The following is a 12490-nucleotide window of genomic DNA, read 5'->3' on the forward strand; positions in this document are numbered from 1 at the left end:
TTGGTTTTTAGCGGTTTGTATAAAACAGTAATATAATAATAATAGTTTTATTAAAACTTTTGGGAATGGGTTTGAAAAAGGAGGCGTAGTCTTGGAGGAAAGGTAAGTTTGCTGGGTAGGGCCCCGTGTGGTACAGTAATATATTAATTAATATAGATTATACAATATACTACATTCTTTCTTTAATAATAAAAATTGAGTGGGGGTGGACTACACTGGTCATAATGTGTCTTCACCCTTGCCTATACTAGCCCCCATGGAGAAATTTGGCTGAGCATTGGCCAAATAACTCTCACCAAAGCAAGGCCATATAAGGGAACGACCTAATAGGTGTTGTGTGCGAACACTCGGAGATCTTGTCGTTGATGGACAAAGCAACTGAAACACACACTTTTGAGAATAAAACACGCCTCATGAAGAGAATAAACAAACATACAAGAACACAAAGATTTATATTGTTTGACCTCGTGCCTACATTTTCTTTGTGATCTATTTGAGAAATTCACTAGTATGTAAGAATAATTTTGGTTACAATCAAGAACCCTTTTAGCTCTCACAAGAACACTCTCTTTTCTCTCACCCTTGCTCAAACCCTTATAAACACCCAAGAATTCCCTCTTAAATTCTCTTGTTATTCTCTCTTCTAGATTCCCCAATTCTCTCTTCGACTCGGCTAATTTAACATAACCCCAAAAGTCTTTTTATAATGCATAGGGCTTGCATTACAAGTTAACTAGGAATAGGAATTCAAAACCCTATTTAATTAGGTTAAGAAACCCCAATAAAATAGGAAAGCCAAGTCAAAACTGTAAGAACCCAAAACAAAATATCTAAAAAGTAAGGAAAATATCTTTTTTGCAAAAAGACAAGTTTGCCCTCGCATATTTTAATGGGAGAAAATTTGACTTTTTAATCGAGAAATAATTTGAGAATTTCGCTTACGCCATTGCGTAGAGCGCGGCGAAACGAGTCCGTAGACACGGAGTAGACCCGAATCGGAGCCATAACGAAGAAGATATGGTCTAAAAACCGCGAAGGGCAAAACGGTAATTTGGCCAAAAAGTCAGACTTTTTATACCCCTCTCTCTCTCTCTCTCCCGTCACTTCTCTCTCTTCCCTCTCTCTCCCTCGCGTCGCACCCATGCCTTGCGCCCGTTTGACTTCCAGGCGACGGCCCGGCCACCACAGGCCGAGCCGATCTCCGCCGTGGGTACCTACGGGTCCGCCTCCGTGTCGCCGTCAAGACCTGACCGACCTCCACCCCGGGGCCGCCCTGAGTTGGTCGGAAAACCATGTTTTCCGACGGAGGTTCCTTCGAAGCCACCCAAACTTCCAGCTCAAAATTCTCCTTCGTTTCTCCACCAAATCGATCGAGTAAGGCACCAGGAGCTCGACAGGATACAGAAGAGAACTTCAAGAGGTCCAACTAGCTCGGACCATCAGTGAGTGGACTTCCTTTCATAAATTATTTTATATAAATATGTTATATAGAGGATTTCTATAAGTAAGATTTCATAAGTGATTTTATATAGATTTTATCTAAATGAGTTTTATAAATGAGTTTATTTGAATAAATTTCTTTATTTGATCTTGAGTAAACCTTATTGTGGTTTCGAACATGATTAGTACAGTAATAGTTTTATAAATCTGTGCTGCTTATTTACCAGTTATAGAAACAGAGTTTGAGATTGGAATCAGTTGAAATAGCAGCACAATTTGAGATTTCAGTTATTAATCAGATTTTCTTTTTCTAAAGGAATTTATTTTAAACCCACCTCGTACCCATTTTCTTTGGTGATTACCCACAGTTGGACCGATGTCTACGGACATCCAGTCCGATTTCAGTTTATGTCAGTGCACTCGACTTTGCCTCACGAGTTTCGGGGACGCTCGGACCGTGAGTGCCAGGATTTGCGGCTCGGCAGACTTGGTGTCCCGAGACCTGCCAGGATTGCGGCTCGGCTGACTCTGTGTCCCCGAGACCTGCCAGGATTGCGGATCAGGCTGACTACGGTCCCCTGCATCCTGCCAGAGCGACTCGAGCTGACTTGGTGTCATCGAGGAATCTGCCGGCGGGACAGGCTGATCATAGTCCCCTGATTTCGCCAGTTTGCGGCTCGGGTAGACTGCGTGGCGCCCGAGACCTGCCAGGGGAATTGACGGATATGACATGGGTACAAATAGGTGGTATTTTCAAAGGATTTTGAGTTTTCTTTTATTCAAGGATGACTTTCAGTTATTTTATATCAGTTTCTTAGTATTTGCACATTTATATCTTTATATCTTTATTCGGTTATACTAGTTCTTTGATTTCTCCAGGCAGTGATGTCTTTAGATATTTGATCGATTATGTAAGTTTATTCATCAGCATACTGATTCATGCTTATAGAATTTCTTATATTGAAATATAGTTAAATTATCGATATCTATATATAAATATCCTTAGTTATTTCAAAACGGGGGTATTATATTCTGGCTTGTTTTTAAGAATTTTATTTGGTTCACTCACAGTTTAAAACTTGTTTTTCGCCCCTAGGTCGTAGAAGTGCACAGGATCCACCACCGGGCCACTCATAGCCTCCGCGCTTCAAAGTCAGGTAGAGTTTGTAGAAAAATCCCTGAAAACCCCGTGAACTTTAGAAAATTGCTCTGATATCGAGTTTTAGTGGAAAAACTGAAACTGGCAAATATTGGTTTATCCTATTCTGGCAGTTGGTGTGGATTTGTTGAATGTTTAACAGGTGAAAAGTTTTGGGATTGGTCAAAATACAGGGGAGACTCTGCCGAATTTTCGGCAGAAGTCTAAAGGAATTTTAAAGGGAAGTTGACGTAAGAAGGGTAAAAAGGTCCCTTGTGCCCGACATTCGCCAGGTGTCGGACACGCATAGGACTTGGCTCGAATTCCAAAGTGGAAATTGGATCAGGTCCTGTCAAAAACAGCATTAAAAAAACACATTCAACATGCGATTTGTGTGAGAAATATGAGGTTTTGCCTAATATGAAAAAGGAGTTTGAGAAATCTGAGCAGTTGCTAAATGACGAAGAGAGAACTATATAGTTAGAAGAGGTCGTGTTGATTACTGGTTCTAAGCAAAGAGACAACAGTCCCCACTTATATATGTTCCATACATATATAACAAGAATTAAATCCAAAATTTTCCACATAATTTCCAGAGCAGCTCCCAAATTGACAAACAATTGCTAATACAATACTAAATAAACTAGGTAACATTAATTTACCCTGAACAAGATTACAATCATAAATCAAGGATAAACCTCAATGAGAGACCTTAAACCCAAACAATGAGTAATCTTATAGTGGCTGAAACTTGCGTCAAAAAAGAGCTTAGCCCATTCTTTCTCATTCCTTTCTTTTCCTGTAGCCAAGACCATCATCTCCATATCAAAGAAAAGTTGTGTTTCCCCAGATTCCTTATCTGTATTCTTATTCTCCACCGTCATATCTACGATAATCACCTTGCCATTCTTGCCCTCTCTTGTAATTGCCTCTTTACATTTCTCAAGTATTTTCACACATTCTTCATCACTCCAGTCATGCAATATCCACTGTATGTCATACACAATCACCAAACAAAATCATAAATGGAAATCTGTATTTAACAATATAATATCACTAAGGATGAGATGATTTACCTTCAAAAAAATAGCATCGGCCGCAGGAACAGCCTCAAACATGTCCCCTGCAACATATTCCAAGTTCTTACTCCCTTTTAGGTCAGCAACTACATGAGGGAGATCAAGTACAGTGCATTTCATATGAGGGAAGGCATCAGCAATGGACTTGGCCATGGTTCCCGTCCCACCGCCCACGTCAACCAACGAATCCACTCCTTGAAACACCCCCTTGCACTCATTAATCACCAAGCTCGAGATCAACCGGGCATCGCTAGCCATGGCGTCATTGAAAAAATGTGCACGAGTCGGGTCCTGGTTCCCATAATCCCAAAATGTCATCCCATGCACCACGTGAAACGGCGTAGGATTGTCATTTTGGAACCAAGTGGTCAAATACTGCCATGGATCAGTTAAGATGGGATTGAGCACAGCAAGTAAGAAGGACCTTGCGCTCATGGGATTGTCTTTCAGGAGGAGCGCGGAGGCGTCTGTTAGTACATAACCTTGGTCGCCGCCACTCAGACTTTCTCTAGCAAAGAAGCCGGAGTGGACTAAGATTCGCATGAGGCGTGGGATGAAATGAGCTTTTGTTGGGGAAATTGGTAGGGCAGAGACAAGCTCAGAAAGAGTCATGGGCTGGCCATGTTTTTGGATGACATCTGGGATACCTAATTGAACTGCACATTTGAGGGACATAGAATTTATGAAGCTGAAAATGTGGTTCCAAATGTGGGCTTGTGCTTGGAGTAGCTCATGACTTGCTCTCACTTCACTACCCATGCCTTTCTATTGGCTCAAGATGTGGTGAGAATTAAGATTGATGCACATCTCTTTATATAAGCGTGTGGAGTGGAGGGGAGCTAGAGGAGCTTAATGCCATAAAGGAGAGAGATATATTTGGAAATTGGGATACCCATGGTTTCCATGTGAACAAAGTAATCAACGTGCTAGACATGTTAATTGGTTCTTGTAATTGATGGTCGACTCTATTTTTTTCCTTCTATTGTATGCAATTACTGTTATGTAAACTCTTACAGCAAATAAATAACAATGATATCACACTAAAATGCGGTTTGTGCACGCAATATTGGTGGGGTCAAGAGAACGACGGAATTATAAAACTAAACTAATCCACACAACATGAATCATATAAAAGTCATTCATCTTTACTCGCTAATAAACTGGTTATTAAAATATATATACATTGTTGTAAATGGTTTTAGTGGAGCCCACACGTTTTGGTGGAGCCCACACGTTTTGCCTACAAAAGGGTTCATCCCTCTTGATTGTAAATTAATCTGTTTTTGACAGAGAGTTTTCCCTCTCTCTCTCTCTTCATTGTATTACAGTGAGAAAATGATCAATTCCGATTGCAGAGTTTTTCCTCTGCTTCTTCCATAATTCTCTCAAATTTCTCTTTCAGTTTATAACACGTTATCAGCACGAGTTCGCTCTAAAATATACAAACTGTTTTCGTTGTTGAATGTTTATTTCAACTGGCAGAGATGGGTGGTCAACTCAGCAGATGCTGGTCAACTTGAGTTTCTGACCCAGGAATTGGAAATCGATGGAAAAATGGTGAAGGCCCAGATCTGGGACACTGCTGGTCAAGAACGCTTCAAGGCTGTGACCTCTGCTTACTGCTCTTATTGTCTATGATATCAGTAGGAAGACCACCTTTGAGAGTGTCAAGCGCTGGCTCGATGAGTAGTGGATGACTGTACCAACCATCAGATTCACAAGCTCAGTTCTTGCAATCAATGGCTCTCAGCAAATGCGTCTCTTTGATTTTCATAGTTATGGCGATCTCAACCCAACCCAACCATCAATGATAATATTAAATATCACTGATCATTATAAAGGCAGAACTTTGAAGCATTTCATGACATGGGTCATCATCTTCACCTCCACAACACCAGAGATGGCGTCGGGCCCAATGACTCGCCGAGCTCACTCGTTCAAGCGCAACCCCAACACCAGCGCCAACAATGGCAGCTCACATGGCAATAGTAACAGTAATAACAGCAGCGGCAATGTTGGTGGTGTTGTCCATGGAGAAAGCCTGCTGGGCAAAGCCATTCATGGGAGCAAATGGTAGGCATGGGATTAAAAAAAAAAAGAAAAAAAAAAAAGAGAATGAAATTGCCAGCAGTTGCATGCTTCGTGGCTATGGTGGCAGCCTCGTGTGACGGCGTTCGTTTGCTTTTGGCGGTGATGAGAGGTTGGCACAGATTCAACAGTTGGGCAAGTACGGAGATGATGAACAGGGGATCAAAACAGAGAGAGAGAATGATGGAGCATGTGGTGGAGATGCGGCTACCTAACTTTTGCCTACCTAACCAGCAGTTCACGTGAGTACCTAACCTTTGTCTACTTACTCAGATCACTTTAGCTAGTTCACACCTTTCTTTCTACAAGAATAATAAATAAATAAATAAATTAATTAAAAAAAAAAAAAAAAGGGTGTCGTCACTTTATTATCAATACTTTTTGAAGAAACAACACCGAAAGGCCAAGCTCCTTTGTCGATTATTTTATTATCTATACTATTTAATATTAATATAAGTGCAGGTGTGCAGATTACAGGTGAAAAGCAATTGATTTGAGAGACAATCATGATACCTTTCACAAACGATAATAATATTATCTACTATATTATTTGATTGTGGTGTTGATATAAACCCACAAATAATTGCCTTTACTTTATTGCAAATTTATTTTTACTTAAAGTATGATGTGGAATTAACCCTCATACTTTATGAAATTACTTTACTGTACATTATTTATTGTATGGTGTAGGTTTATTACCCATACAACAGTATCTATTTAAAAGGGTGGTGCGGGTTTATCGTCCACGCCTTTACTTTTCTTTAAATGTATGGAGCAGAATTAGTGCCCATACAAGCACATTTCTTTTATTTAAAGTATGATGTGGAATTAACCCTCATACTTTATGAATTTATTTTACCACACATTTAATTTTATTTAAAGTATGATGTGGAATTAACTCTCATACGACAGTATTAATTTAAAGGGTGGCGCGGGTTTATCGTCCACGCCTTTATTTTTATTTAAATGTATGGAGCAGAATTAGTGCCCATACACGCACATTTACTTTTATTTAAAGTATGACGTGGAATTAACCCTCATACTTTATGAATTTACTTTATCGCACATTTAAAGTATGGTGCGGGATTAACGTCCATACAAGTAATTTTATTTTATGGATTAATTATGCTGTATGATAAATCTTTACAATATGCAGATCAGGACCAGAGGTTCCTATCCTCATCATACAATTACATCAGGACTTGAATATCCTTGATGATGATATTGATATGAGAGCTGGCAGTCTCTCCGATACTATACATGTAAACAAGGGATCGGACTCGAAGATCCTTGATCCTTGACATGTGAATAAGGACCTGGGGTTCCTTAATGATGTAACAGTACCGTATTGGTTCATAGTGCCGTACACATGGATGATAACTGTACTGGCAGATGTACTGTATACATGAATAGATACGTATTCATGACTTGATGAACAGTACTATTCACATGAATAGTGACGTATGCATAAATATTAACCATTTTGAGTAAACCGTCACTATTTACAAAAGGAAACCTGCAGTTCCTTAAACTCATGGATAAACAGTTAAATGAGATGCCAGAAGTTCCTCAAAATATGGACAATTATGTAAGGACTTGAGGTCCCGAAATATGTACAGAAAATTGTAAAAATGTCCATACCATGAGAATATGTGATTTTGGCCAGAAGTTCAAAATCTAACAGTGTTGAGAACCTGAAGTTCCAACAATTAAATGAACATCCCTTGAGGTATTATATGATGAATTTAATAAAGTTCGACACCTCAAGGAAGAAATATATTTTGTGAATTCCGGTTGTTAAGAATACACCGTGAAATGGATAATATCAGTATAAACTTCAAATGATGAATTGAGGCTCCCCACATATTTTGCTATATCTGGGCCGGAAGCCATGGATCTAAAAATATGAGAGATCCTAAAACTTGAAGCTGTGAGTACATAGTAGTTAATGCTCTCCACTACTATATTGAGATATTATCGTGGCTTTTACTCAATTCATATTTCATGTCCATTTGAAAATGGCGAATAAATTATGAGTTTGGGTTTAACCCAGACCAAAAATTCTGGGCTCATATGCATGGGAATATGAGAGATTTGATGTGGTTATAAGGCACGAGGTTCCAGACCGTCATTTTGAAAAGACGTACAAACCACATATGCAAGTTTAAGAACGTGCGCAATTATTATTATAAAAGGAAAGGAACATACAACAGATAGATTTTTACACCTGCAATGAAGGTGCAGGCCCTGTAAAATCTATAAAATTACATTATGTTCTGGAAGCCTCTGAAGGAAGAGGACGGCGCCTCTTAAGCCTAGCCATGAGCCTCTCATGGTCTCCCAAAATTCTTTCATTTGAGACCTGCAGCATGTCTAGCTTTCTCTGTGTATCAACAGAGTACGAACTCACCAGTTTCAACAAGGAATTATTCTCTCCTTTAAATTTCTCAACCTCTTTTTGAGACTCATGAAGCATTCTTTGGAGAGACGAATTTTCAGTTGTTAGCTTCTGAACCTCGTTTGCTCTAGCACGCAAACGATCAGCCATGTTAGAAACAGAAGCAGCACTCTGAATGCTAAAAGTCATTGAGTCCTCAATAGCCTCTTCTTCAGACCTCCCTGTCAACAGCATTTCATCCATTGGAATAATGAAATTCCTAGCTACTGTGACAGCAGTAGCATCATTCATCATCACAGAATCATTAACTGTGAGATGACGATTTTGGGATACAAAGGATGGACGCCAAACTTTGGCGTCACTGGTTGTTGTGGGAGCATCATTTAAATTGAAATTATTTGGGCAGGAAGAAGAGGAAGCCATTTTAAGAAGGTTTCAAAGAAAGTCTTACAAAACTAAAGTTTCAGAAAATGAAGGAAGTTGAGTTGAAACGCAGTTGCTCCAATCAAGTTTTGCAAAGGCAATATCTATAGACGAAAATGTGGCAACTTTTCAGGATTCCAATATCTTCTCGAATCCCCACATTATCTTTTTCTTTCGCAAGAGTCCAAAACTTCACGTGGCCTCTGATAATGCCTGTCGGCACTTTCGGCATTTTCAAGTATTATTTTCTTCAAAGCCGATCTTGCTTTACGGATTTCACGGAGCTACTTTTTCAAAAGTATCCCGAGAATCTCGCAATTTTCCTATGGTTAATTTGAAATTCACCGGTTCTATCTATTCATTGTATTTGTGTATAAATGTGTTACTAACGAAATTTTCTTTGCAGAAGACATCCATTTTTCCCATACAAAATGATATTATATCTACTTGTTTTTCTTATCATTAAGCACTTAATATGCCTGAGAAGCAAGACTATCTCTGATCATCCATTCAGGAAGCAAGACTATCCCTGATCATGTTTCTGCAAGATCAGGGAATTGTGAAGGCGGCCTTGTGCTCTAATCTCCTGAGGTCCTTCTAGACTAGGAGAATTGAGAGCTTGTTTTCTGCTCCCACCGGCTTCCTTCCTTGATTGATGAGCTGCTTGTCTGCTCCCACCCGCTTCCTTCCCTGATTGCTTACCTTATCTTGCAATCAATATCACAATTTTTTTGCATTTTTTCTCTTTTGCAGCTCTCTGTTCATAAGAGATTTTATTTCTTTAGAATGAACATCTGAAGAAAGAATCCATGAAGTGATCTTAACTCTGAGAGTTATTGACAGAGAAAAGAATTGTGATTTTGCTTTTGCAGGATATAACTAGATCATCAAGCACTACATTTACTGGGCCGATACAAGCTTGAATGATACTTGAGAAAAGTTTCTCCCACCTAAGGATGTAAGCAATACTTGTGTTATTTTATGCTTATATACTTATTTGATATTTTTATCTTGAAAGGTAACCAAATGGGGAGATAAGTCTGTTCCAAAAGAATGGCTTGTATGTATCCATGAATTATTAATGCAAATTTTACAAATTGCAAGTTGGATACATTGATAATACACTGCACAAATTAAAGTCCCATAAGAACAGAATATGGGTATAGCAGTGATCAATATGATGCACGCCTGTTGCGTAGCAAATGATGTGAATTGAAGTCCCGAAAGGACAATCCCTTGACATGTCAATATTGATATTGTACACGCCTAATGCGTTGCAAATTGTATGGGTTAAAATCCCAGAAATTAATTGACATGTATATATATTAACCTGTAGCATGCCTGCAGCATGACAGATATATGGTTCTAAATGTTCCAACTCCCTAAATGGAGATTATCCACGCCCTACTATAAAATAACGCTCCATTGGAGGTTATAATCCACATTCTCACATAATAAAAGCCCCTGCAGTGGCTTGGGTACCCAAAAGCAAAGAAATGCTTATAATTGATGCATGCGCATGCACATGAGAATGGTGGGATCATGAATTGATGAATGACAAATTTTAATTTTGGAGTAGCTACTCAAATCATCAATGGGCTGTGTTGATTGGAACCACGTTCAATTATTAAATGTCGACAATATCATTGGCAAAAATGGAATGAGGCAATTCCATTATAGATGAGAATGAACGTGAAAGAACAAACCCACAGTACGAACCCCAAAAGATGTTAATATTGAAAGTTATACTTGGGTGTTCGGAATAAAAGGGAATATACCTACTTTGTATGACACAATGTTTCTGGCAGAAACAAGGAATGTTGGGTTTTCTCCATATTTTCAAATTCAATTGTGCCCCCCCCTTATTGCACATAGAGACCAACATGTTATCTTTAAGGGTTATTAAATGCACAGAGCATATCACCTGAAGTGATTCCCTAAAGATGTATAAATAGCTGGGTTAAAGCTATATAATGTGTCATAAAGTTTAATCCCTTTAAACAAAATCCTTGAAAGGATTGAAATTGCATGAAGCAAGTCCCTGAATGAGATGTGCCCCTCTGTACTCAATGTTAATAAATTGCCTCAGTGAGTATATTGATTATAATGTGATTGCAACACATTAAAACTTCTCAAGAGTTCCAGAAATATTTGTCTCGACTGAAAGATCGAGCATTATGCCAACGAGATTATAGCTTATACTAAGAAAGTATTGAAGCATTTTTTAATCCGTTGGGCACTTTAAGGATTTTCCGGGAGTATATTAGACCGGACATCGTATTTGAGCTCAACTCCATCACCATCATTTTTGGGATGATGTGAGATATGCGGACTCTGGAAATCTATATGGTCATTTACTGGAACAAAGTTAGTCATGAAGTTTTCAGGCGGAGATATTCATCAGGGGGAGCATGGTATTAATAAAGACTTTCATACGCTGTACTCTTTTTCCTTCATCAGGTTTTCATCCCACTGGGTTTTTCCTGATAAGATTTTAACGAGGCAGTGTCGCTCAAGATTGACTCACAGAAGCAGTGTCCACTATGAAATTCAGACATATGATCAACAGTATGGCTTCAAGATATTCTATCAAGCATCAGGGGGAGCGTGCCATCAATAAAGACCTTTCCACACTGTACTCTTTTCCCTTCGACCAGGTTTTTATCCCACTGGGTTTTTCCTGGCAAGGTTTTAACGAGGCAGTGTCGCACGCATGTCCATATATACAGAATTTTATGTTATACATGGTTATGTACTCTTTTTCCCTTCGACCAGGTTTTTATCCCACTGGGTTTTTCCTAGCAAGGTTTTAACGAGGCATATTCCATATCATTTGTGGTCTCCAAGGGGGAGTGTTGTAAATGGTTTTAGTGGAGCCCACACGTTTTGGTGGAGCCCACACGTTTTGCCTACAAAAGGGTTCATCCCTCTTGATTGTAAATTAATCTGTTTTTGACAGAGAGTTTTCCCTCTCTCTCTCTCTTCATTGTATTACAGTGAGAAAATGATCAATTCCGATTGCAGAGTTTTTCCTCTGCTTCTTCCATAATTCTCTCAAATTTCTCTTTCAGTTTATAACGTACATATATATATAAAGTGGTTATTAACATAAAATCATGTAAGGAGAATGCAAGTAGCTAGCGCAGATCACACAAGAAAACACTAATTTAAAACATGCAAGTAGTGTTGACGCGGTCTAGGCTATTGAAAAAAATTTTGACGTGCACACCAATGGTCTCAAGTCAAATCTTCATATAGTGACAGAGCCACATATGGACCGGAGGGGTTCCATGCCCCTTCTCAACTTTATATTTTCTTCACTCTCTCTCTCTCTATGAAATAATGAATTGAATTGAATACTAAAAGAGGATACAATAATTAGAACCTATATGTAAAATCTATAATTTATAAGTTTATTTCTTGATTTTTTACTTCAGAGGATATTGGTCCAGGGTCTCAAAATGATGCGCAAGATGCTCTACGAGAATTTGCAATGTCTATGTTCTCATTCCCTTCATTTTTATATTTTTCAAGAGGGCCCCATTTAACATCAATTCCTGGCTCCGCCACCCCATGTCATCTTTACAGTGTGTGTAAAAACACTCCCCTCCCAAATATCACTTGTATTTTTTTTAAAAATTTTTTAAAAAGCTTTTTAATCACAACAAGTTTTTGAGGTTTGCGCAATTATCACATTTGGTTCTAATTTTTTTATGAATTCTAAAAAATAAATTTTTTTAATTCCAATATACCTGGCACAATTTCATTGGACATGTGAACTTTACTTAAGTTTCACGTAATCAATTTAACAGTATCTTTGACAAGCTGATGGCAGGACCATTTTGATGTATGAGGTATAACATAAAGGATCAAAATGTCACAAATTTTTCGTATATCGGATATTTACTAAAAAAAATTGTGTCA

General features: G+C 38.5%; 1 protein-coding gene and 1 long non-coding RNA gene across 2 annotated transcripts; one reads left to right on the plus strand and one right to left on the minus strand.

Moving 5' to 3' along the window:
- Nucleotides 1-3264: 3264 nt before the first annotated feature.
- On the minus strand, nucleotides 3265-4417 carry LOC117622857 (probable O-methyltransferase 3). The gene is made up of 2 exons (XM_034353640.1): nucleotides 3655-4417; nucleotides 3265-3567 (listed from the first exon to the last, which is right to left on the minus strand). The coding sequence occupies exons 1-2, from the start codon at nucleotides 4414-4416 to the stop codon at nucleotides 3265-3267; spliced, it is 1065 nt and encodes a 354-aa protein (XP_034209531.1). The 5' UTR covers nucleotide 4417.
- Nucleotides 4418-4909: 492 nt separating this feature from the next.
- LOC117622240 lies at nucleotides 4910-7237 on the plus strand. Its single transcript, XR_004584963.1, has 2 exons — nucleotides 4910-5987; nucleotides 6902-7237. It is a non-coding gene; the product is annotated as an uncharacterized LOC117622240 (long non-coding RNA).
- The last annotated feature ends 5253 nt before the right edge of the window (nucleotides 7238-12490 follow it).

The sequence above is a fragment of the Prunus dulcis genome, chromosome 3 (assembly GCF_902201215.1).
Source record: "Prunus dulcis chromosome 3, ALMONDv2, whole genome shotgun sequence".
NCBI classification, from domain to species: Eukaryota; Viridiplantae; Streptophyta; class Magnoliopsida; order Rosales; family Rosaceae; genus Prunus; species Prunus dulcis.